The 25842-nt window shown below is 38.6% G+C and overlaps 2 protein-coding genes across 8 annotated transcripts in view; one reads left to right on the forward strand and one right to left on the reverse strand.

Annotated features, from left to right (window-relative positions):
• ZRANB3 (zinc finger RANBP2-type containing 3) overlaps positions 1 to 1332 on the forward strand; it is a 49436-nt gene extending 48104 nt beyond the window's left edge. For all 4 annotated transcript variants that reach the window (XM_054207976.1, XM_054207975.1, XM_054207977.1 and 1 more), the window contains one exon: positions 52 to 1332. In XM_054207976.1, coding sequence (XP_054063951.1) covers positions 52 to 150 — 99 coding nt within the window. In that variant the 3' untranslated portion in view covers positions 151 to 1332. The remainder of the gene's footprint in view (positions 1 to 51) is intronic.
• The window catches only part of RAB3GAP1 (RAB3 GTPase activating protein catalytic subunit 1), a 30247-nt gene extending 4647 nt beyond the window's left edge, over positions 1 to 25600 (reverse strand). For 3 of the 4 annotated variants that reach the window (XM_054207982.1, XM_054207980.1, XM_054207981.1), the window contains exons 1-24: positions 25539 to 25600; positions 25388 to 25443; positions 24476 to 24551; positions 22974 to 23106; positions 22663 to 22741; positions 21894 to 22013; positions 21135 to 21300; positions 20225 to 20324; positions 18094 to 18175; positions 17212 to 17280; positions 16394 to 16467; positions 15573 to 15665; positions 14211 to 14380; positions 13789 to 13887; positions 13214 to 13386; positions 12121 to 12175; positions 11483 to 11839; positions 10259 to 10396; positions 8431 to 8658; positions 7803 to 7899; positions 7610 to 7713; positions 7385 to 7500; positions 6013 to 6115; positions 2907 to 3117 (exon numbers count right to left, since the gene is read on the reverse strand). In XM_054207982.1, the coding sequence (XP_054063957.1) occupies positions 2907 to 3117; positions 6013 to 6115; positions 7385 to 7500; positions 7610 to 7713; positions 7803 to 7899; positions 8431 to 8658; positions 10259 to 10396; positions 11483 to 11839; positions 12121 to 12175; positions 13214 to 13386; positions 13789 to 13887; positions 14211 to 14380; positions 15573 to 15665; positions 16394 to 16467; positions 17212 to 17280; positions 18094 to 18175; positions 20225 to 20324; positions 21135 to 21300; positions 21894 to 22013; positions 22663 to 22741; positions 22974 to 23106; positions 24476 to 24551; positions 25388 to 25443; positions 25539 to 25556 (2917 nt within the window). In that variant the 5' untranslated portion in view covers positions 25557 to 25600. Of the gene's footprint in view, positions 1 to 2906; positions 3118 to 6012; positions 6116 to 7384; positions 7501 to 7609; positions 7714 to 7802; positions 7900 to 8430; positions 8659 to 10258; positions 10397 to 11482; positions 11840 to 12120; positions 12176 to 13213; positions 13387 to 13788; positions 13888 to 14210; positions 14381 to 15572; positions 15666 to 16393; positions 16468 to 17211; positions 17281 to 18093; positions 18176 to 20224; positions 20325 to 21134; positions 21301 to 21893; positions 22014 to 22662; positions 22742 to 22973; positions 23126 to 24475; positions 24552 to 25387; positions 25444 to 25538 lie in introns of those variants that run through there. The other variant, XM_054207983.1, reaches the window with a different exon arrangement.
• Positions 25601 to 25842: the final 242 nt, after the last annotated feature.

Below are 25842 nucleotides of genomic sequence, written 5' to 3' on the forward strand. Positions count from 1 at the left end.
CTGCTGCCAAGTGACAACACTTGCTGAACAGAGCTGTCTTTCCCTTCACAGAGAACTGCGAAACAGGCCAAGGAAAGAAGCCAGATGAAGAGACGTTCCTTAGCTACGAAGTACGGCTGTGATATCACAAAATTTTTTGTGAAGATGTAAAATGCGAGGTGTATTCAGTTACATTGCAACTCAGAAACCAGTATGGTTACACAGTCTTCCTCGTGCACATAAATCCTTGTATCATGCTGTTGGTAGAGGGAAGACTATACAGAATTAAAACCAAGAAATCACTTTTAACACTTGATTGCCAGAGGGGCTTGGGTGAGTGCATCCAAGGTATTGATCATGGTTATGTTTTTATGACCCTGTGGTTTAAAGCTAAATTTCTGTGTGTACCCTTAATGCAATTTTGAAGCATTCCTGTTTTCCTGTTACAGCGTAAGTTATACCTGCAAGAATTTGAGGAAGTTCTCTTGAAACTCCTGTTGGTCCTACAGGGTTCAGTTGTACTGGGGACATTATGGACTGAGAGGGTATCTTAGTTTAAATTCTTTTCTTTGTTCAAATACCAAAATTACTGGAGAAAATACAAGTTCTGATATGTATTATCACAAAATAGCATGAGTGATTTGTTGCTTCTAAAACTGTCTTGTACCTACAAACCACTAATAGCAGCCTCAGGAACGCGCTGATCAGCCATGAAAGGCCGACTGTTGGCACTGGGCCTGACATAAGATTTTGGCATTCCACATTACCTGTTGAAATCTGGTTTTACTTAAACCAGCTTGTATTACAAACTTATTCATGATAAGGAGCCACAAATATTACCAATTATCTCATCAAAGGTAGTTTCTGGGACATGCTAGAGTCACATTCCCCTAATAAGATTACAGAGATGCTGGATATTTTGGACTGTTTATGTGGCTTTCTTTATGGTTACTTCAAATAAATACATTTCTCTTTTTCCTGGTGATTTTTTTTAACGCTTTATCTGTCTCTCCCCCACCCCTTGAATGCCATAAGGCAGCAGTAACTGCTGTTACACTACAGACCTTGTTGTGAAAGTACATGACTGCAATTTCAAGTAAATCTAATTAAAATAAGCTGTAAAGCTTTCTGGGTTGCCTTAATGAGAAAAACTCTTAAAAATGTTCTTTTTTCTCAGTTAAAGAAAGGTAGTGTTCTGAATGCACTATTTTCTATAGCATGAAACTAACAGGGCTTCTCCAGCAAAGACATCTTTAGGTAACTGCCTGAAGAAGTCTTACTTGATGTTTGTGTTCTTCCTCCAAGTGATTAAAGGCATCGGCTCTTCAGCCTAAGAACAGCTCTTAACTAACTGAGGGATTTGCAAGTTTATACAGCCTTTACGAGAAGACACAGCATGTCAGGAGAGGAGGAAACCATGAGTATCAGGGAAGATACTTAAGTTAAAGATTACTTATTCAGTAATTATTTCTTTTAAAGGACCTAGGCAGTTAAACAGCAGCTAAGTTAGTCTTTTTTTATCAGAGGAACTTGCCTCAGGTAAAATGCAAACAGCCTGGAGAACAAGTTCTGTCACAAAATTTTCTCTGAAGAAAATTAACGCTTCTTTATCCTGAAAATTGTATTTCTACTTGATACAGCTTTATCTGAGGGAAGCACTATCACCCCTGGCCCCTCCAAGAAGTTTTAGGGTAACACCTGGGCCCCTGCTATCTGATACAGAACTTAACTTTCTATATCTATGTAGTCAGAGTCATAAACGATGCTTTTCCTGGGTCAAACCATGCAAGGATGACATTTAAAAAGTGTTTTGACAAAACCATTGTTAGTACCTGAAGAAGTCAGAAAGCCAATAATAAGTTCAGATTCACTGAATAATGTCAACAATACCGTAGCTCTTTTTACATTTTATTTTGTAAAGTAACGCTGATCTTTTGCTGCTTCTCACTAAAACCCACAAAGATGACTGTAAAAGCAACATTGGCACGTACAGGTCGTAGTGTTCGCATGAATACCCAGTGGGGTTAGTTTACAGCAGGCGATAGAATTGTTTCACCGAATCAGACCAAAGCCCCAGTATGCATTCAAACGCTCTCTGTAAATACCAGCAAGCTGCTTACGGTGAAACACCTCTGTACACGTCATTTACACACAGCTTTGGCCCTTGCATGCAGGGAAGGATATGAAGTCTCCAAAACCGTCAGCAATCCACTTAAGGCTATCAGGCTTACCCTCCAGTTACAGCCCCAAATCTCTTTGTTTCTGTTTGGCGGAAGCGTCCAACGTAAGATCCTTTTGGATAACTGCTGCAAATGCTAGGAAAGTTTAGCATGAACTAGAATGTACTGTATACTCTAAATAAAACCAAGGATGTATTAGAAGTATTTGCAACTTAGCAATTAATAAAAAAATACTGGGCTAAATAGTTATGATTGGCAATAAATACAAATTATTGTTTGCACATCAATTTAAGTAGGCTACTGTCACTTGATAAAGTCTGATTAAGTACTTTCATTGAAGAACTTTGATTAAGCACATTCTGCATTAATTTCAACATGAAGCATTTGCACACAGCCCATTCATGTCTGTTATTAAACAAGCTAATAAAAAAAAATAATAATAATGTGCTCCCTTTGGACAGAGAGGAGATCGCTAAACTTTCTTCCCCAAAGATCCGATTAAAATTACTCGTGGAGCCAAACCTCCAAGTTGGAGTTGCTACAGGCATCCATCTCAGCTGCCAGTTCAGCTCTCCACTGGGAATATGACACTCCGTCACTAATGACAATCATATTCTCTCTTCGCCACAAGCCAGTCAATCTGTGTTAACTTCCCCAAAGGAAAATGAATAGCATGCTACTTGTGGAGACACACAAGATAATGCAGCTGGTTACATCAGAAGAACGTTGTATCTGCTGAAAAGGCACCTGCGAGCCGAAAGTCTTCCTTGGTCAGCACGCTGTACATGCGCTGGGGCAAGGGCTTGGAGTAAGGAGCCGGGCGGGGGACAGTTGTGCGCAAAATCACCTCGCGACCTGTGGGTGGTGGGAAATCAGAAACGGCCCCTGCGTTGAGTCTTCGTTCCTCTGACGAACCCGATCTCCTCAATTCTTCATCAAGTGGAGGCACTGCAGAGACCTTAAATAAGAGCAGAGGTATAATGGCAGGGCAAGCTGTTTCTTAAGATTAGGATTCAGAAAATATTTCTTAGGAGGAACAGAGGAAGATTAGAAATGGTAAACACATCAAAAGGCTTCATGTGTACACAGAGCAAGACACTAATGGGATGTCAAGAAATAAGCTGTGCACAATCAAATGGAGGAACCTTCAGTGTGGATGGTGAAGCTCAGCCTAGATTAAGCTCCTGATTTTCTGGCTGTGTGAAGCGAGGGCTTTGAGCAGACGAAATGCTCTTTGCAAACAGGGCTCTCCTCTCAGCTCGCCTGGCCCTCAAGGCCAAGCCAGCCTCCTTTCACAAATAACCAGCACCACTACTGGAGCCTTCACAAGAAGTCACCTGCCTTTTCAAACTCAAAATACTAACCCGATACATGCTTTTCATGGCCAGAGTCTTGCCGAAATGACATTGCAGAGCAAGGGAGATGCCGTGCAATCTCCATCGATGCTCACTGCCTCAAAGCCAGTAAGCAGCAACACTAAAATCTGCATACTGGAAGAAGGGCTGGCATGCACCACTCAGCCCCCTAAGCATTCCCTAATTACATATATATACACTCCCCAGTACCCTAATAGGGTCCTAATTTAAGTGTACACAACTCAAGCTGTGGCAGAACCCACCAGACAACCCTCATGGCCCCACTCAGCTGCCCCACTGCTCCCACCCCTCTTCCCCAGATGCTCCCCAGGAGCGGGGACCTGCCACCACTTGTCTCCACAGCCTGTGCCACAGAAGAAGTCAGCAGGGACAAGTTCCGCTTGTTCCCACAAAAGCAGTTCTAGGAAACCAACAGAGAGGGAGCTCCCTGTGCTACGCTTCACACAGTTACCCCAGTTCTTCCCCAAACCTCTCTGTATCTGTCCAAAACATTCAGCGGTGTCAGTAAGTTCTGGTCCCCAGGACTGTGACATTCAGGTACTGTCCATCCCTACCTAACCCCCCAAACGCCTGGCTGTTCAATACACAAAACACAGCGATGGCAACACAGAAGAATACAAAGGCAAGGCCACATATTTCAGCATCAGAAAGCATTAATATTCCCTTTAAGAAGTGGGTTTTGTTTGATTTGGTTTGGTTTTTGTTTTTATAAAGATTTCTCTCTCTTTTCATGACCCGTTAGGCTCTAAAAATAAAGTCAGTGAACGAGGAAAAACCATTCTGGAAACACAAAATTGTTTTTATGCTTAATATGTGAACAGATTAAAACTAAATCAGGCTGCTGTACTCTATCTACCAAAAGGTTCAAGTCTATGCAGCTAGGGAAGATGAGTGGGAAACGAGGGACAAAGTTGGTTACCTCATCAGAAGATTCAGTCAGCTTGGAAAGGGATGAGAAAAGAACCAGTGATGAAAGACAGAAACAAAGGCAAGTCAGAGGTGACTTACAAGAGCTTAGAAGGAGACTGTAGGTTTAAGAGACATCATGCACTCTACTCCCAAGAACATGCATTTGCTATCATAAATCTTCCTGAGAAAGTTTGAGAATATAACAACACATTTTACACAACTCGGAGAGGAGTCCAGGTTCAAAAAGTAACAAACAAGGGAGTCAATTCAACTTCTATTAACCGAACAGCTTGCGACTGAAGTAATTCATGGCAGATAAACAGCAAGGTAGCTCCTGTCCCACTAAGAAGTCTTAATTAACAGTGACCAGCTCCTAGCGGGAAGTGTCTGTAACCTACTTTTAGTTACTGATGTTTCAAAACAAACAAGACCCTAGAAGTTTACATACATCTTTATTGAACATTAACCCTAGAAACTCTTACTCAGCTTTAAAAACATAACTACTCGATATTAAAAAGGCAAGGGCACAACCTCAGGCTTTACAGGAAAGTCTGTAAGTAAGGCTGCTTGACACGTTGAGATTTGCAAGCAGATTTTCCCTAGAGACTAGAAGGACAAAATAAGTGTTCTGGTTTTCATTTCCCAGAATAACCATGGTCTGTTTTCAGAATGGTCCTTTTTATGCCGAGATGCAAAATACAGATTATTATAAAAGCATCCATAGCTTAAAATTGTTTAATACCCAATCACAACATTTTTATAGCAATGATTTCCGAATGGGATTTCAGGCTCCAAGATGCCTGCAGTACCATGCTACCTTGTTATTACCACTGCAGTTAAGTTCTAGTTAGATAATTTGATGCTATGAACGGGTGTCGTTCTGACAGAAAGCGAAGGCTGACTGCAGTCTAAAAAGCCTGGAAATCAATACTTTAAGGCTAATTATTACAAAGACTGCTTAAGAGAAAAAGGGAATATTTATACCAATACAGACTGGGGAAGGGTTTCCAGAAAATACATACAACACCAGCAATAAGTAGACTGAATGTAGAGTTGTACTGGAAAAGAACTGAAACTCTTCCTAAACACACTAGTTTCCACAGCAGAAATCTCAAGTATTTCAAGTATAAGCCTCAGTCCAAAAAGTTACTCTTCATGAAGTATTTAATATTATGATGTGTTTTTCTACATTCCTATGTGAAACAATCAACACACTTGACTGTTCTTGCTGTGATGTTGCACATACTGTGTAATTTGACTGAAGCAGAAATTTGTGCCGTAACAGTGTTACTGATGTTACCGTCTGAAGTAAATCAAACATTAACGGCACCTCTATCTACCCAGCTGGCTTTAATTGTTTGACATCCCAGGTCATTTACTCTTCTTTCATTTTGCAAGTTTCTGTTATTGCCAAAATCATGTTGAACCTCACAAAGAAAAACTTCAAGCACATTTATGACAATACATGCATATATGCAGACAAAATAAACTGGCATCATATGATAATTCATTGTCTTATATTGCTTAAATTAGAATTGTCTGCAAAGCAATCAAGAGCTTGTTCTTACCCTCTGAGCATTCACGAACAGCTTGTGAATAATGCTACCAGCAGGTCCTCTTCCTGCACCAATAACTGACACCTCTGGCTGGTCCAGGAGACAGTTTACAAATCTGGTGGTACAAATTATTGAAAAGGAAAAAGGAATGTTTAATTCTCAGCTGTACCTAGTTTGCTAATCCAAAAACAGAATTGTTTCCTGTGACAAGGTCTTCTCCTCCCATCATCTGCACAGAGCAAGAACTGGCAGACACCCTCAGGAGTTCTCTGTTCTAAAAGTTTAAGGAAAACACCCTGACATTTTCAGCATCCCACTCAAATGCCGTCATCACCTTTTCATCCCTTTACTCCTTTCCCTCAACCCTAAAGACTAACGCCCCCTAAGCCTTCAGTTGTTCCCTCCTACCTTGTTGCTTTCTTTCATGCAAATACAAGCAGCCGTTCTTTTAAGATAACGTAGGTCAAAACTAAGCTGGACACAGCAGCTTCCCACGTGAGGTCAGGAAAGGCAGGATTATACAGCTCCTTGCATTGCAACTCCAGCAGCAGGGCCAATTAACACCCAGGTTGCAATTCAGCCTCTGCAAGGATTACTTCTCTCAAATAAACTATAAATGGAACCCAGGCTCCTAATGCAGATGTATAAATTCAACATGAAAAGCCTTCACGGTGTCAGCCACAAAGAGGAAGTAACAACATGACAATTTTTTTGAGCACCAATATATTGCTTTGGTCAGACATCACTCCTCTGAGCTGCCAACACGTACTACAAAGTGTCATCTCTCTCTCTCGGCACAGCAGCAAGAAGTTAACGTGTTGGGTTTTTTTAATGCTACGTATTAGTCACCTTAAGCAATACGTAAATAATCTGACAGCAGGTAGCGAAGCAGTGAAACATGGCTTGTCACTTGTCATTCATACAGTTCCGCAGTAACATGTTTCAAATTAGTAAGGAGACTAGAATAAGAAAATCTAACTTTGGGGGTGGAGGGGTGGGGGGTATTTCATTCCACATTAGTTATAGAAAATACTAAATTCCTAGTCCTTTCTAATCTTACCTCTATTGTAACAAAATTCATCAAATATACCTTTTACATACAAGAAAAAATAAATTAAATCCATTAAATCTGTATCACATGTTTTCAAAGAGATGGTTACTTAGAGGAGCATTTAGGGTACCCACATACAACATCTCTAGGTAGCCTAGGGACAGGGACACCTAATGTTTATAGCTACTAAATGATTCCTTAGTATTTCTGTATTATAACCATTTCCATTTGTCATAAATTTTGACACTGCAAAAAAAAGGGCATCAGAGGAAAAACAAAACAATGGGGGGGGGGGCAGCAGAAAAAGAAAACAAACAAAAAAAAATCAGTCACCTTTGTAGATCTTCTTTCTCCTCCTTATTTTCACATTTCTCTACCCCAAATTTTGCTTTCAGAGACCTGGCCCTAGCAATGATAGCTTCCACACTCATAATCTGAGCAATGATTTCCTGCAAGAGTTTAATAAAAATTAAAATTAAAAAGATGTTCTTTTAGCACTCCCATGAACAGTGTAAAAATCTATGAAGTTTTCAGCTCCAGACAGTGTAATTGTCTTACTTCCATCTTCTTGTCCTCTGGATTTGGGAATCGTAGAACTTTACTGGAATGGGATATTATCTGCTTAATAATCTTCTTAACTGAAGATATATCTTCTAGTGCTTCTATGAGGAGGAAAAGAAAAGAAGAAGGTGTAATTATTGCATTCATGTTCACCCTAAAAAAACTTAATAATTTATTAAACATTATTTACCTTCCTCCTTTACCTTGAGTACAGCTGCATGGATGATGCAAGGCAATAGATGCCTTGCAAGGTCAGCTGGTTTCTGAACTGCAAGGTAATGAAGCACCTATAACATTAGAAAATTTAATATGACGTTAGAAAATTTAATATGTTAGTGATCAAAACTACTTCCCAAAGATAAGGTTAACTACAAAAGATGAGTACCTAACATTGAAGAATTCACAAGAATGGAGCACTGTTGTAAGACAGGACTCAATAGGTAGTTCTGCATGAATCCTCAGTGATTGCTTACAGTCCCAACAGGTTAGAATGAAACTAAAAATAATTACGTTTTAGGAACACTTTAGTTTCCTAACACATACACGCAAATAAAAATCTGTTTTATTTACTAATAATGGAAAGAAGTACTTCAGTAATACAGCTTGTGAAGTTACATCCCACACACTGATTATTTTAGATACTTCAAACGCACTGTTGTACGGCAGCAAGAATTTCTGATTAACTCTAAGCCACATACAAAACAGTTTAATAACTCCGAGAATATTTATGCGTTAATATTTAAATCTTGCAGGAGGAAGAAGAAAGGCCTGCTGTAAACATTACAGATCAGACTATCATTAGCCCCAGAGCTTTTCACCTTCTCTGCCTCTCTAGTGTCATCGAAGAGTCTCTTCTGTCTCCGGGCTGGGACTGGTTTTGCTGTCTCCCAGGCTTCTACCCACATGTTGCTTGGAATCTTCATTCGGGCACTCAGCTCGCCCTTAATCACTATATTCCCCTTCTCATCAACCACTTCCTCTTCAATGTAATCCCGAGGGGAGTACCATCTCACAAAATCCTCCAGACAACAGCCAGGATTAGCTGCCTAGAATGAAGAGGAGATGAAAATTGTGCCTGAAAACATGATAATCTGGGTAGGAAGGCAATACAGTTTAGTGGGTAGAGCACAGGCTAGGAGCCAAAACTCAGGGAATTCTGTTCACAGTCACCAAACTGTACACTAGGGAAGAGACCTGGGAGGGTGAGGGAATAGAGTGTAAACCAAGTCAAAGGCAAGGGGTAAAACCCACACCATCAACAACAACAAAGAAACCTTCTTACTGCTCCAAAACCAGTACATTCATAGTTACTTCAGGAAAGCTCAAAATTATACCATTAAGTCAAGCTTCTATCTGGTACCCAATACATGCAATTTTCAGTAATTTTTTTTTTTTTTTTTTTAAACGTATAAACTTATACCATTAAAGACTTAGACGAAAAACAGCCCAAGCCTAAAAGAATCACTGGGCTGCATAAATATGCTTTCAGCACTGACTTTCCATCTTCTAACACTCCGGTAACAAAATTCACCTTTTCTTCTTCCTTTCAAAAGGAACTTAAAAAAAACACGCTCCAAAAAAGCCCTTCATTTTTCATGGATGCCATGTCAACACAAATACATGCATAGGTCTATTCAATGTGCCTATCAAGAGTGCTCTTCCACTTCAAATTACAGCTCTATATTCTCATTTTAAGTTTTTAGATCACTTGCACCGTAGAAATAAAACTGCTACGTGTATCTAATATGATATGAGTCACTGCTAATAAACTGATATTAGTATGTTGCAATCTTACTCTACAGTACATCTGTATCCTTTTACTACAAGCATTGCAATAATTTAAAAAAAAAATCCATATATAACTATTTCTTGACAGAATCTTCAATCTTTTTAGAGTTTTGAGATCCTTTGATGACAGTTGCATATGTGCTCTTAACTCCCTCTGCAGAGCTCAGAAAAGAAATGCAACAAATTACCCAAACCCACAGCTAGTCTGGTCCCAATTCGATGAACAGTTGTATAGGACTTCTAAATAGTGATAACTTACCCTTCCTACTAAAGTACAGAACATCTTCAACTATACATAAAAATTATGTCCGCCTCCCCAGAGTCCAAATACAGAATTGTGAACATGTCAATAGGTTTTTCTTTACACCACCCTTTACATTTTATCTGTTTGGAGTCCGGTTAAAGGTGCATTTTACAGAGCTAGACATAGTGGAAAGTACAGGTAAGAGAGACACTAAACAAGAACTACAAGGCAGTGGGAGGGAGACACATGTCATTTTGATTCAGGACTTTGATGCTCAGTTTTCTTCTGACATCATTTTGTATGGACTTGTCCGAGTTTTAATTCCCAATTTATCAGCTGTATGTTTTGTGGGCTTTTTCCCTTCCCACAGACATTGTGCAAATTTCCTGGAACGTTACAGCATAATAGACTGGATAGTCACAGGTTTTTGAAGTGTTCCAGAATTTTTATCAATAGGGTTTTATTTTCAACTTTAAACTATTGTGAAACAGTTTTATGGAGGAAAAAATAACGAACAACTTGTCAGAAAAACCTTCAAAATTGCTCAACACAAGCAAGAGGGATAGTTTAATTAAGAAGAAAGCAGTCTCACAGAATTTTTCAAGTAGTACTACCTTAAAAGACTCCATATCTGAGAGCAAACAGGCACTCTGCATGCGTGCCCGAAGATGAGCACCTTCTGCTGATGTCCCCAGTTTTGCCAGTACCTTAGACTGTTCTTCCAGCAAGTCTTCGGTCATGGGTGCTGGTTCCTGCAACATGGAAAAAGACAAGTTTACAAATAGCCTGTCCTAGACTTCTTCCTTAATAAGAAAGGAGGAGCGGAAAGTTCCCTGACACCAAAAGTTCATTCTACTCTATTTGTACTCAAATGAAATAATGACAACCATTAGCCTAAAGCTGTGAATCTGAAGAAGACGCTAATGAAAAGAAACTAAAAAGAAAACAACTTGAGAATGATGTAATAATATAAGGATATGTTGTTAAAATGCCAAAATCCAGATGAAGCCCAGGACATATTTGACTGATACTATTTTGTTGAGATGGAGGAAGATCCACCTAAAGCGATGTGGAATTTTTGCCATTGATACTATCAGCTCATAATTAATCGACATTTTGCCTGACTACACTCTGCTCATACCTTTCACCCACGCAAAGCAAATCCATTAAAAATAATTTCTCTCAAGTGAATGAAAAATACTGTATTATTCATGCATAGCTGATTTCAAATTACTTCCTCTAACACCACTGCTTCCTGTTTCACCCCTATTCACCCTACAAGAAAGTCTGTGTCAGGTAATATTTCTGGTAGTTTGATGATAAAACCTGCTTTAGATAATGGTACCAAAACCTGATGGCTATGGCCATTTAGATGAATTGAGAAATGTTTTTTATTTTTAAAAAAGAAAAAAAATGTAGCAGCAAAACTGATCCAGTACTCTGGCCAGTCAGCTAGAAATCTTCATGGTGGAAGGCTCCTACTCTAGAGGAAAGAAAGTAAGGAGGGGATGGAAGATGCCTCAAGAGCTGAAAATAAAAAGAAACCCAAATGTAAAGGTCAGCAAGACAGCTTAACTCTTGTTTAAAAAAATGTGTTTTGAGTGAAATTTGGTATGGAGACCCATTCTCAAATAAAACAAAGAGCATGTGAGATTTCAGTTTAACAGCCTCATCAAGTTTTAAAAACGGAAAACAAAGTCTTACGCCAAAACCACTTAGCAATTTTAACAATGGATAAGGCCACAACCTGCAAACTACACACAGTTTCACAGTTCTAGGTATGAGCCATATTGCATTAGATTCGTATTGCACATCTGGCTCAGCTCTTGCTACCCAACCTGTGTTATTGGGATGTAGAGAGGCTCTCCTGGATGCAGCAGCGTCAGCTTTCCGTGCGGATGCAGACGACCTTCTGGTTTTAAGTTTACAGGCTCTTTGTTGCCTTCTTTTGCTCCTCCTTTCTTTCCATTTTCCTGACCATTTCCTTTAAGATCTTCTGTGTCACTTAGACATTCAAAAAATTCCTCTTCGCTGTCACTCCATGATTCCCAAGACTTGCCAACTTCTTTTTCCTTATCAGCGTTATCTCCAGAATGGTCTGCTCCTTTGCCAGTATCACCAGGTGAACGATCGGACACGCTCCCCCTTTTCCCCTCATCTCTTGCTTTCTTTCTTTCTATGCAACAATTTAGCATCTAACAAGTTCAAGGGAAAAAAAATTGTTTAGAAATTACTTCTCTTACGGAAACAATGTCACAGAAAAACTTGGAGATTCCCCAAAAATCTCTTATAATTCTAAAAGATAATAAATTCCATTGAACTTGTGGCTATAACAAAGATTTTCCCAAGAAATGAAGACCAGACCCAATAATACAAGCATAACTAAATCTACAAAAACAATATATTTACCTAATAATTGCTATAATTTTGACAGTTTCCTTAGGAGAAAAATCATTCTTAAATTTGGGATATTTACCTGAAGTTTCTGATGCAGTAAACAGCATCTCAGATCTGGAGGGCCATTAGCTAATCTAACAAAAGGTAGAAGTGTAACCATTATCAATTATAAAGTTGAATCTTTCACACACATGTGATCTTAAATTATATGAAATCCAAAAGAGGGGCAAATATCCACATTGAACCCACCCCCACCTTTTCAACTATGCAGCTTTTCTATGGTCTCAGAAGACAAGCTAGTGACTGAACAGACACAGAAGTAAAGCTACATTTATTTCCTAGAGGTCATTTCTGAAGCGCAGTGGTCATTCCCACTAGTACAAAACCAGACACACCCTGTATTTCTTGGTCAGTTTTCCATTTGGATGCTAAAAGGGTAACTGTCTTCAAATAAAACTTCAGCACCTTTGACTTTACTTTAAAACCGCAATGATATAGTAGAGTCATCTCTGTATATTTCAGGCTCCATTTTTTTTGGTTAGTGTAACCATTTGAAAGTACAACCTGGCAAATAAACAGCCAGTCCATCCCATTAAAAAAAGGATATATTTTTGTTTTACATTGATATCTCATCTTGACAGAACCCTTCATTTGGTCTGCAACAAACTCTGCTGCAGCAGACATGACCTGGAAGGGCTGGAATACTTGAGACAGCATTAGCTGCCTGAAAAAGCTACTTCACCAGGAGGAACCCGAACAGCTCCCTTAGAAAAGTGGGAAAACCCCATTACAATGCAAAGGTGTTTCTCACTATATCAGCTCCTTCATTGTCATCAAATGATAAAGTAGAAGCCAACCATTTGCATAAGCTTCCCCCCCTCCCCCCCCCGCACCCTCACTCACACAGCAGAGTGCTCAAACTCGAGCTTCCTCCAAACATCTTGAAGTTTTCAAAGGAGGGCACAGACACTTTTCCCTACTGCCTATCATTTCTTGCTCTAAGGAAGTAGGGTAAAAAAAAAAAAAAAAAAAAAAATAGAGGACAGCATTTGCAATTTAAAAAAGAAAACCCAACAAACAGTATGTTTCAAAGTCATAGTGAACTCACTCTGTTCCTGAAACAAAGAACATTTTCTATGACAAAGCAACGAAAAAAAAAAAAAATCTCTTACCCTGGAACAAGGTAGTTGTTCTCCCATCTGTAGCGCATTTCTAACACAAATTCTTGCCAAAGATGTGCCACCCCTTTTACTCCTCCATGGTAGAAGTTTATCATACAAAGACATAAAGCTAGTTTGTACGTCAGACTATCAGAAGGAGCAGATTTAAACTGACTGAAGAGATTCTATGTAAGAAACAAAAGAAAGCAGGAAATACAGGAACAATGACTTTTTTTTTTTTTTTTTTTTTACAATCCATACGATCTCTTTACTGTCTGATAATACAAGTGACTAAACAATATTTTAAGCCTGTAAGTATAAGCTACAAAAAATGTCAGCCTTTGAAAGAAAAAAAAATTAGAAGGAAAAATCTAAACAAACCAAACCAAAAAAACCACAAACAAACAAAAAAAAAAAACCCCAAAACCCAAAATAATCACTATTTCTACATGGAGATTCCACAAAGGTAATTTCATCTTTCCAAAAATGATCTGTTACAAGACATAGGGCAACTACAGTAAAGTCGGTCTGAGCACACACTCAAAACTTCTTTCTCTCTCTCCTGAGTGTCGGTCAGGAAAACTTACATAATCTTCATTCTCCGGCGGAGGATTGTTTCCTGCTGGAGTGCTAGTTCTGCTTTCAAATCCATCTGCGAGTTTGTCAGCAGCATCAGGAAATAAGAACTTCAAGAAACAAAAACAAAATCCAAACTTGTTTCTTCCTGATTTTCCCACTTTCTCCCTAAAGCTACTGCTGCTTACGTACCAGCAATCCCTATAATTAAAACTGTTAGCAGAGTTCAGAGTTCATTTTCATTCTACGTATATTGCAGAGACTTGTAACAACTTAGGCTATTTCAAAAAGCTGATAAACGCAATTCAAACAATGGAACTGACATCAGAGATCTTTATTTATAATTCTGCCATAAACTATAACCCAAATGCATCCGTGGAAGCGTGAAACACATGTTTTATACGCATTTAACATGCGCAGAGAGCTCACTTACCAGAAGAATAGTGTTCAGAACTTCATTGTTTAAAGGTGATTCATCTATACCTCTGTGTTTGCGAATTTTTTTCTTTGCACTGTGAACCATATTTGTGACTGACAATTTATGGATTGGGACTGGTGCTGGCTCTGTGAGCTTCGATAAAGCATGGGTAATATCAGCAACCTCTATAAAGTATAATAAAAATCATTACAACAAACCCAAAAAAACCCACAAGACCATCTCTTAAAAAAGTTCACCTGTCATATTCAGTCTGTTTATCTTCTATTGATTTTTAACACCCTGTTAACCAAAGCTACACCCCTGTGCTCTCAAGTTCCACACATTATATTGTTCTTAGCCACAAAGAAAGCAGCAGAACCAGGTCACGAAGGAGTCATAGACTGTCCTTGATTTATTTTACTGAATGAAGTTTAGACTGGGTTGGCTACAGATAGTGCCTGCCACCTACTGTAGCAGTACTGCATATGTGCAGACAATTACACGCAGAGTATCAGCAAAAAGCCTGCTGACAAGCCAGTATTTAAACGCTGTTTATACATGAAACCAACAAACACACTGTAGGTAACAAAGACTGTTCAAGCATATGCTAGAGCTTTAGATAAGCCTTAAATAAACCCAGTATTAATCACTATACGTATGACGTTACACGGTGTAAGCACAATTCTGTTCTAGAGTCCTTGGGTAAACTCCCCAAATCAAAATATTTTTTACAGAGTTGTTGCTGGTGAACTTTAGAACCTCTCTTAGAATAAAATTAATTAATATTGTTAAAAAAAGGGCAGACAAATGTAAGTGAGTACTTACCAGCAGCCTGAAAAACCTCATCTTGGCAAACATTTCAAGAAAATTAGAGATAAGAAGGGCTAAACAGACTGTATGTCAAGCACTAAGAGTAATACACACCCTACTCAGTCTAAGACCGTAAGCTAACTAGTAAGCTCCTTCAAAACTGAGGCCAAGTATAACCAAAGAAAATACATTGATATGGGCCATATTTGGAGGGAAGAAAAGGTGACAAGAGGCAGGAAAGAAGCAAAGCCCCTCAAACTGATTAAAGACTCTTTAAACTGGCTGTTAAAACATGCACTACATGGTACTTCAAAAAGCAGAAAAAAGTGGAAAAAATACAAAAATACAGAAAAAGGTGCAGACAAATCTGGTTTATCTTCTGCTCAAAACCAACTCTTGTACACACTAATCAAATTTTAAACTCTTGTTTTCCAGTGGAAAAAACACAACTATAACAGAGGCAATTGTCCTCTGAGACTTTGGGACCAGAAAAATTCTTAGAAGTATTACAGAAAATGCCTAACAATTAAAATCAAGTAACACAAATCATCAAGATTTTAGTTTTACCTTTTCCTTCCTCTTCAAATGCAGATCTTCCAAGTATCTCATCAGTTGACTCCTTCCGACGGCAAAGCTTGAAGAATTCAGCAAGAAAGTCACCTATAAGAGAAACAAAGTTTCTAAACAACTACTTAATTAAAATCTCATGGAATGCTAAGCTAACCCTCAAAGTGATTCCTAAGGGACAGTAGATTTTATCTTTTCATCTGAAAGAACATGATCATTTATTCTGAAGCACAAATATCTTTAAACCACATAATTAAAAAGGCTTAGGAAAACGCACATCTAGACAGCTATCAGCCACCTCTCCAGAGCACAGTTCTGCATGCAGTTTAATCCACTTCTTCACCCAGAACAAGATGAAACTTATGCAGCATGCTAATTTTTTTTAGTTTTGGAGCCCTTTTTCCCACAAGCTAAAGGTGAGGATGGACAATAGTACAGCTCTCCAGGCATACCAATCCAGCCTGTCAGACAGTCATTCAACTAAGGAAACGGAAATATGCAGAAAGCACTTAATAAAATTTAAAGATTCTAGGAAATCTAAATTTTCACAGAACACACACGATAAATGCTCATTCTCTGAAACCTGGTGAAGTAAGAACAGCAATGAAGTTCATGGTACACAGGGGCAGAATAACCTACAACAGAAACTTTTGGTTTTGCAAAGCTCGTGTTCTTGAAAAAGAAGCCCAAAATACTGTCCACTCAAAAAAATAAGGGGAGTGAGGAAACAGAAGTCATCAGGTAATCAACAATTCAATCCTAACTTCACAATTTACAAGCTTAAAAGCCGTAAGAGAAGACAGGGAATTCTAATGTCTTACCCAATAGACACTGAGGGTTATCTGCTTTTCTGACTCTCACGGACCACTGGGGTGCTTGAATAGGATCCAGGTCACTTAAAAAAAAAAAAAAAAAAAACACAACCAACAAACAACAACAACAAGCGTCATGCTGTCACCATAAGTTCACAAGTGAAGAGTATCAAATTCTCAATAAATGTAATGTCATAGCCAGTTAGACCATGCAAACTGTAATATACACCACATTACATAGAAGAACATGACAAACACTCTAAAATGCAAGCAGGAGTCCCTGTTCTCATGTACATACATAACGTTAATAAGAAACAAATGAGAACAACTCAGTTACAACTAAATTGTCTTCTTTTAAAAGTGTAGTAATGTTGAAAACTCATTTCTGTATTAATTTAAACAATAAACCATTTTTTTTTTCTTCTTTCTTAAGTATCAGAATAGACTGTTCTTGCTTTTTAGGAGGCATAGCAGAAATCCAGGATGATAATTTTTGGGAGAAGGATGTTAATCAGTTAATTCTTTTTGCTTTCCATGTTCCAAGAAATATGCAATACACAAAACTTATAAATCTAGCATGAGAATATGCCCAAAAATGAAGGTGTGTGTTCTGTTGAGATTATGATAAAATAGTATTTTCTCACACAGAAATGCATTTCAAAAGGTGTTTTCACAAATGAGATGTTCTATCTACTGACCTCAGCATTCCTCAAAATGGGTTCTCTTTCACACAGAGTCGTGCACAACATTTTAGATGTCACTAAAAATGCAGTAGTTAACAAATAAAGTGCACTTCTAGATAGTTGCTATTCGGACAAAATACTTACGAATAAACATCATTGTCGACAATTATACCTTCCGTTAGATGAGGCCATGTGGTAGCTAAATGAAGCTCACTGAAACAAAAGATTTAAATCTTTCAGTGCTAATAGAAAGTGTTCTCTCTATCGTAGTTAAGATCTTGAAAGATATTTATGATAGCATATATTGAAGTCCCTTTATGTATTTTGCAGCTACATCCAGAAACACGCATGAGTTTTCTTGCTGCATACATTCTATTGGTTATTCTACAGCATGTCACCCAGTATCACACTGAACTTCACTAGTGCCTGGCATAGAAAACTCTCACGACTCCTCTCTACAAAGGGAGAGATTGTGCATTGTAATCTAGGTATCCAGGTACGGAGGAAAGAACAAGTGTCCTGAATTGCCTAGAGCACTAAACACTGTCTAATACATTAAAATGATTCCTAGATTTGCTGAGTGGTGATGGGGTGTTCAGAAGAGGTCATAGAGAGATGGTAATAATTCAGTTTACCCGACCCTCTCAATCTAAGTCTTCTACTAATGTCAAACAAAAGATGAGAGCGAGTCCAACCCCTAAATGAAGGCACACCATTTTTAAAGTTTATCCCCAGTTAAGGTACATTTCAACATGATAGTTTCAGAGACAAAAGGAGTATTCCAGAAATTTATGGTGAAAGATTTATGAGCTAGAACTCTGAATATCATTAGACAATTTTGTAAACGGTCTTATTTGCCATTAAACCATTACTTTTCATAGATGTTTTTTATGTACTTGAATAATTAAATCATCTGTTAGGCACACATTAAGTGACAGGCAGGCAAAGCTAAGATTTGAAATAACATACCTTTAAGTCCACCATTAAAGAAGTTATAAAACATAGTTTTCTGAACTCTTATCTTACCTAATAGGATCCTCGCAGGCACCAAATGGTAACTTCCCAAACTCAAGGCCTCCGACTTCTCCCCCAACTAGAGCATCTATATCTGAAGACAGATCAATACATTTTCCATACAGAATTTATGGAGTATTTTAAGAAGCATATCATCTTAATTTCACATTAAAAAGACTGTAGCACGTAGGATGACCAGAGAATAGCTGAGCAGCTAAGATGACAAAGCTACGAAAACGCAATCCTAGCATACAGTCAAAGTAATTGTTCCCAGAAGAAACTGGGAAGTAATCATGCAACAGAACATTCAAAAAGACAGATAAAATTCTTGTAGTTCATGTTGAGGGAAGGTTAGCAATAGCAATAAAGGCAGCCTTAAAGATTCAATGTTGACACAAGAAAAAACAGACACGAATTTGCCATAAGAATATTTAGGCAGGAAATCAGTTCCAAGCAGAAAAAGAAGACTCCAGAAGAGCAACTCTGCAGAGTGAAAAACAAACTACTTTTAAAAGGTTGAAAATTTTATGAAAAGAGTGATATGTTACATCTCCTACAGTTAAAGACTTAACCCAATGATGTGGGAGATTTCTTGTAATCCCAGGTAGTTAAAGATGTCCCCCAGCATCCTCAGCCACTTCCCATGTTATATTCTTCAAATATATAAACCACAACCAGACAGCCTTCACTGAACAAAAATGTAAATGGGTAATAATCTATTGTAATAATGTATTGTAATGCCATTATAATAATGCTATTACAGCATCTGATCCTGGTTTTAAATGCATCTGGAAAACTGTTTACATACAAAACAAGCAAGGTATTAGAATAGAAAGTATTTGGATAACTTAATTACATAATTTCTTCAGAGAAGTAAAAAAGACATTTAAATTCTTCGGCTTTATTTGAGAAGAGCTAATTAATTGAGGGTAATAAAGTACAGATCCACTTCTTCACAATGAACATAAAACCACAACTTCATGTAGCAACAGCACTAAAAATGATGTCGTCCATCTCCAGTTTCTGCAATGCGCTATGCCACTAGCTCCCTTAACCAGAATCCTCTGAAAGAGTAGAATTTATTCAAACTGCTCAAATCAAGACATATGGTCAGAGTGGTACAACTCATTCATCACAAAGCAGGGATCCTGACTTACTAAATAATTATAGCAAGGCAGAGAGAGACTACAGAAGACATTGACTTCTGTGTCTGCAGAATTAATAAAAAATACAACCTACAGAACTGGCTCCCCAAGTTCTTTAGGTAAACTTGGTTTACCTACAAAGAGTTACATCAGTTAAAACAGCACTGATTTTTTCTAACCCTTAAGAGCAGGATTCTCTTTAAACATATTTTCAACATTCCTTAGGTACAAAGCACACAGGATCCACTTCACTACAGACTTCAAAAAAGTTGGTTTTTTTTTTTCCCTTTTTTAAAAGCAAAGGGAGCCAAACAATTAGATAGCCAGACCAAGATCACACAGGTTCTGTCCCTCTAAGTGTGCCCTAAATACTTAAACCTTGTTACATAAAACTACTACCAAGCCAAGAATAGAACTTGGGCATTTTAATTGTTCCACCACCTTGTGCCTAAAATACCACATCACTAATGAAATGTATGTTAAGAAGGAACTAACATCTACCTTTTTCCCATAGATTTGTCTGCCTTTGATCCAAGAGAAGTTTATCATTTATTTTCTGATGCTACCTATATATAAATACGTCTGTTAAAAACAAATTTCCTGGGAAGTATTAGCACCTACTAGAACCTGAATTCAAAAGCTTCCCTATGGAATTCAGGGCAGAATTCTTTACAGATCCACAGCCAGTCGCCCTTTTCTTTCCAAACAGATACTACCATTTTAGAAGTGTCACTATCTCTCTTAAACGCTATTAAAAAAGCATATTTCTAGGCATAGCCCTAATCAAAACACCTGTCACCATCATAAGCCACAGACATGATTTCAGAGCAGCTTTAAGCTTGCTAGCCTCTCACAGGGCGTGGGATGGTACTCAGTTCTAACTGAAGCCTTTCCTATGCAGCAAATGTTTTAATTCTTCTGGCAAGACACACAATCATTTGCTTTAGCATTGACTGTTGATCTTAAAACAAGTTATTCTGAGGACACAAGTCTCCTACCTGGTGGCTGCTGTGGCCAGAAATACTGCTGCCAGTCTTGAAGCACATATGTAAGCCGAATAGCCATGTTAACCGGAGGCAGCGGTGTTAAAGGGCATCCCTTGAAAATATTAGAGAAAAAAATTTACGTAAAGAGTACATCCTCTCAAACACCCCAGACCCTGAACAGAACTTAGTTATGATAGCTTGTAAAAGAGCTAATTTTACCAGAACTGCAACATCCCAAGAATTACCAGCAAAGCCACTGCTCAACAAGCCACTCACAGATAAAAGTAAGCACATAAGCTTTCTAAAAATGCACAAGGCATTCATATGTTCCATTTAACTGGTCACTCAGAAGTAACTCTGACCCAGAATGCATTAGGTTTTCATTAAGGATTTTTTTTCCCCTCAGTGTTTTGATGAGATTACTGACTACCAGTATTAGTTGTGAAGCGTTGCAGCCAGCCATGCCACCCCATAAAACCAGCAGTCCACTCCTCACTTTTCATCATGTTGTTCTTCACCCTTGACTCAGCTCTGTGGAGCTACAAAGTATCAGAATAAAAACCTACCTCAACCACCCTCTCTCTTTTTAAACGGCAAAATAGAGTTTGTTTTGGGGAGGGGGAAGAGAGGGTTGTTACAAGGAGACTGTAAAACAGACACATTCTTTCACACCCAGTGGAAAATAAAAATGGATGAAGGTGGTAACATTCAGGAACAAAACCCAGTTCTCACTCTTCATCATTAGATACTGGCAATATCTGGAAAAAGACTTTGTTGGTATCAGCAGTGATACAACTCCTCCTTACCTCATCCTTACAAAAAAAAAATAAAAATCCCTAGAAGACAGAAGTGAATCTACAAGCAACCAGGCAATAAAAATAATTATTCTTAATATCAGTTATACACATTCAGATGTACTTACAATCTTGGATTTGAAGATATCCAGTAATCCTGACAAATGAATATACTGATTTGGCACTTTGCGAAGATGAACCATTTCAAAGTCCGTTCGAACTCCTGGACCCTGACATTCTCCAACATACATTCGTCGCCATTTATGATGTATTTGCACAAATAGTGGTATCTGACTATAAAACATGAATATTTCAGATTATCTAAAATGTCATCCTGTCTTGTACCCTTTAAAACTAGCTAAATATTTTAACATAATTTCAAAACAATTTCATATTCTTTAGAATACATTTTGTCCCAGCAGAACAGAGTTTTAAAACGCTTAACAGGAGTCAAAGAAAAATACTGTTAATTTCACCATTAAATGGAACATCTAACAAATTGTCATGTCATAAGCATAGCCCTATCCATGACTTAAGTTGCCTAACTTTCTAATATTCCTCAAAAATATTTAAACTGAAAGTTAATGATACCACACACAGGGAAGAAATCCTCTTCCAAAAGTTAAGTTTTGCATACCACTTATTCCAACAACTTCTAGCAGCTTTAAAAGCCTTTGAGGTTTTTAAACAATAATGAATATAAACAACACATTGAATCAATCTTTTTAAAGTTTCCACAGGAAATTTTCTTATTTAAATCTTTCTGTAACAATATTATGGTGCAAATTCTGAACGTATTTTGCTATCAATTTAATACTTTTCCTCGCAACAGCGGTATGCTAGAGTTTCACCTGGACATGTAAAAAAAGGTTTACGCTTTCACCTACCAGCCAGTGTTCCCCAATGCAATGGAAATGGAACTCAGCAAAAGGTTACATTTGGATTCACTAAGAACCGCATCATTATTTGCAGCTGGAGCAATAACCACAAACTCACGTAAGCCATACCTTAAGAAAGAGAGGAAAAAAGAGCACATTCCCATTTTTTTAGCAAATCAGCTGAAACACAGAATTTTTAGAAATAACGTAACCTGAATAACCTAGTTGTCACAAACAGACTACGCAATCTGTTATTTTGATGAGTACCTCTTTCAGATAGATCAAGAACAGAGTGGGTGTGAAGTGCTGCAGATTCTCAAAACACAAACTACTGGAGCTTCACAGCATTCAAAAAAGGTACTCAAAATAATATGAAGACTTCCAGGTCTATCATCCTGTAACTATTATACATAAAAACAATCTCTCTACAACAATGCTATAATGTGCTCGTGATCTGCATTACTAACAATATGGTGGTTGTTGTTTCTTAAGGTGCTGCAGCTTTCCTTTTTAAGAATGCATATAAATATTACAAATATAAAAGCTTGGTTAATCTACCCAATTCAGAAAAAAATATTGTGGGTGGGGAAAAAAAAGTAAAGGTAGGCCCACCATGTTATGCTTTGTTTGCACTCCTTTCCTGTGTCCAGTACAAAGAATCATCTTACTTAAGCTGTAACTCTTTATGGAAAAAAAAAAAAATTGTGATTGTGCCAGCATCACAGATTTTTCAGTTGCTATGCTTATTTGTATTAAAGACAAGAGGCAGCATACGTACCATCTTACCAGACAGTGAGCTCTAGGAGGAAAGTCGTTGTTCATGCACAGCAAGTCCTGCATAGGCAGAGGAAGGGCATCTGTCAAAAAAAATTACATAAGAACATCAACATCCATTCAGCCGACTTACAATTTACTTACATTAGCAATTTGTTGAACATAAAGCATATTAAAAGCAGAAATGTCAGCTCACACCCATCAGATGCCAGAAAAATTCACACCAAAGCAACACATTCGCAACACTGTGAATTCCACATTCTGAAATTGTCTTTTCTCATATCCTTACAGGCATGTAAGAGAACTGTAAGCTACCTTCTACCAGTTCTTCTTTTCCATCTTTGTCACTGCGTTCTTGTACAAGATAGTGATGGGTAATTGAGAATCTGAAGTCTGCAAATGAAATTTCATCTGATTTCTCTTCCCATGCTCCTGTGGTGTATACACCCTGCATATGAAAGGAGATACTATTTGATTGCATAAATTTAAGTTAACATTCATAAGCTTTAAAAAGTAAACTGCCTACGTGATGTGCAATAATTATTCATTTTTTCCTACTGCTAAATATTTATTCTTGGTTTCATTTCAATAAAACAATTCTCAAAGCACTCCGTTATAAAGGTAGCTGAATGCAAAAATCCCTGTTGCTGATAACCATGCCCGTTTCAAGGTCCAGTTATCTCCAAGAAGTCTTCAGAATTACATGGCAATAAAGAGACAGATACATCCTCTCACATGCAACTATGCCTCCTAAGCGTATGCACCCTCAGCTTAGCCCAAAGACAGAAGTTTCCCAGTTGGGGTTTTATCCATATCTACACCATTCTACACAAATACTACTTTAATATTAATTTCGAAGATGCTTTCACTGATAAATGATTTTTTTATCTATAATTTGCAAAACTTCTGTGTGTAAGGATAATTAATTTTTTTAAACAAAAATAGAGCATAGGAAAGTTGCTAAGAAAAAGTCTACATCATTGCATAGAATTGTTTGCTGCTACTAAAAGAAAGCAATTTGGACAACGCTTTGATACATAAAGGGTGTCTTCTCACCAGAAATCAAGGAGAGAGGTCTGATCTAGAAAAGAAGTCATGTAGGAATACACTGACAGCTAAGGCTGAAAACTAGTTAATTAGATAACATAAGTTTTTGTTCTGAATAGTCTGTACCCTGCCTAAAATTAAGAATCATAAAACTCCTCTGGAAACACAGCTGCCATTCAATCCAGAACAGCTGAATTTATTCGCAGTAGCATGCAGAAGAGCTTAGCAATTTCCTCTGCATTTTACAGGACTGAGAAAGCACTACAAAGGCTCTAATTAGACTTTGAAAAAAAATCTCTCCAATCTGCGAAACATACTGAGTCACAAGTAGTACTAAGCAAACCTCAACCATAAGTATGTGAGGCGTGATGAAGGCACAAGGCAGGGCAAAAAAGCTACTTCAGAATTTAGAACAGCTTCAACCATCTTCCCAGACTCAAAACTGTGAATAGAAGAAATCAGCAGGCCCTATATGAAGATACAACTTTAACAGGGACATAGCTTGTTTGACAGACAGCCCACCAATAAACTTTCAGAGACTGTTTGTCAAATGGCCACTTTTACAAGTGAAATTCCCCTACACAAATCATTATCTGCCACACCTAAGAAAACAGCAATACATGTAATATACACGCATATTACTAGACATAAGAAGAGCATCAGCATCCATTCAGCTGACCTACAATTTACTTATATTAGCATTTATTAATATTATTTAATATTTAATATTATATTAAATTCGAAAAGAAAATTCAGAAGAAGTAACTGACCTTTTCTAGAGGTTTGCCTGAAGAAATCCCAATAAGTTTCCAGTCATTCAATACTTCTTCTACTTTTGAAATAAATCTATTGGGAGGGGAAAAGACATTAATACATGTTGAACACTAAACGCGTATTATAATTCAGCTCCCCAAAAGCAGGCAGGATGTTGTCCTACTACGGAATTCCTTAAAAAAACCCAAAGAACAAACAAACAATGAAAAAAAACCCAACCCCCCAACAAAAACAGAACAATTGCTTCCTTGTACAAATAAAATGGTCCTCCCGTGTTTACATTTCAGATGACAGTGACTTTTAGCAACTGCTATGAACATGCTTTCGGTGATTATAGAATCTCACCTTTTTCTGGTATTGCAGTGTATTAGTTTTAACACATGCTCCTGTTCCACTGTTCACGGATAAATACGTATTTGACACAAAATTATAAACTAAACTCAGATTAAAAATGCAGTGCTTAAAATCTTTGTCACCTTCTGTCACAGACATTGTCATTTTAAAAAAATAATACACAAGAGCATTCTTCACCTTAAGTTTTCTTGTACGTTGTTCTAGGAACTTTTAAAGGCTTCAGCTACGATATGCCTATTTTAATAATCAGGCAACTACTTAAAAAAAAAAGAAAGAAGTAAGCCTTCTAGATGTTTATTCTAATCCCTTTGCAAATAGACATTAAACCAGACCTTTCGCTAAGTTGGGAAACAGCTTGACTAGATCCTCTTACCCAGCTCATCACTTGCGGCCTGAGCCTCCGCCGCAGGGACGCGCCGGTAAGGCCGGGACAGCCGGGACCGGGCTCCGGCTGCCCCCGGGAACCGGCTCCCCACATCGCGGGGGCTCGGCCGTGGCCGCCCCGGCCCGCTCCTGTTGAGGGGAGCCGGACCGGCGGCGGCGGCACCACCTACCTCTCCCACTCGGAGGCGGTGGTGAAGTCCGTGATCTCAAACACCTCCGACTCGGGCTGCGGGGAGAGAGCGGGAGAAGCAGTGAGCAGGGGGACAGCCGCGACCGCGGCGCCGGCGGAGAGCGCAGGGCAGGAAAAGGGGAGACACTCACTTCGCTGTCCGCCGCCATCTTGCGCCACTACCGGGACACCCCGCCACCGCAGAGGCTGACGGGAAATCGGCGGAGGGCGGGGCGGGCCGCCTCACGAACCCGCCTCACGAACCCGCGTCACGGACTGCACAGGCCGGGCTCCTCTGACGAAGCCTCTGCGTCCCCCCGGGCGCCGATCCCCGCACTCCTCCGTGGGAGGGGGCAACCGGGCGGCTGAAGTGCCTCACGGGCGCGGCCGACAAGGCGCCGGCTGGGGCGGACACCTCACGGTGGTGAGAAACTGAGGCGTCGGATGGTCCGAGAG

Source organism: Rissa tridactyla, chromosome 7, assembly GCF_028500815.1.
Source record: "Rissa tridactyla isolate bRisTri1 chromosome 7, bRisTri1.patW.cur.20221130, whole genome shotgun sequence".
Lineage (NCBI taxonomy): Eukaryota > Metazoa > Chordata > Aves > Charadriiformes > Laridae > Rissa > Rissa tridactyla.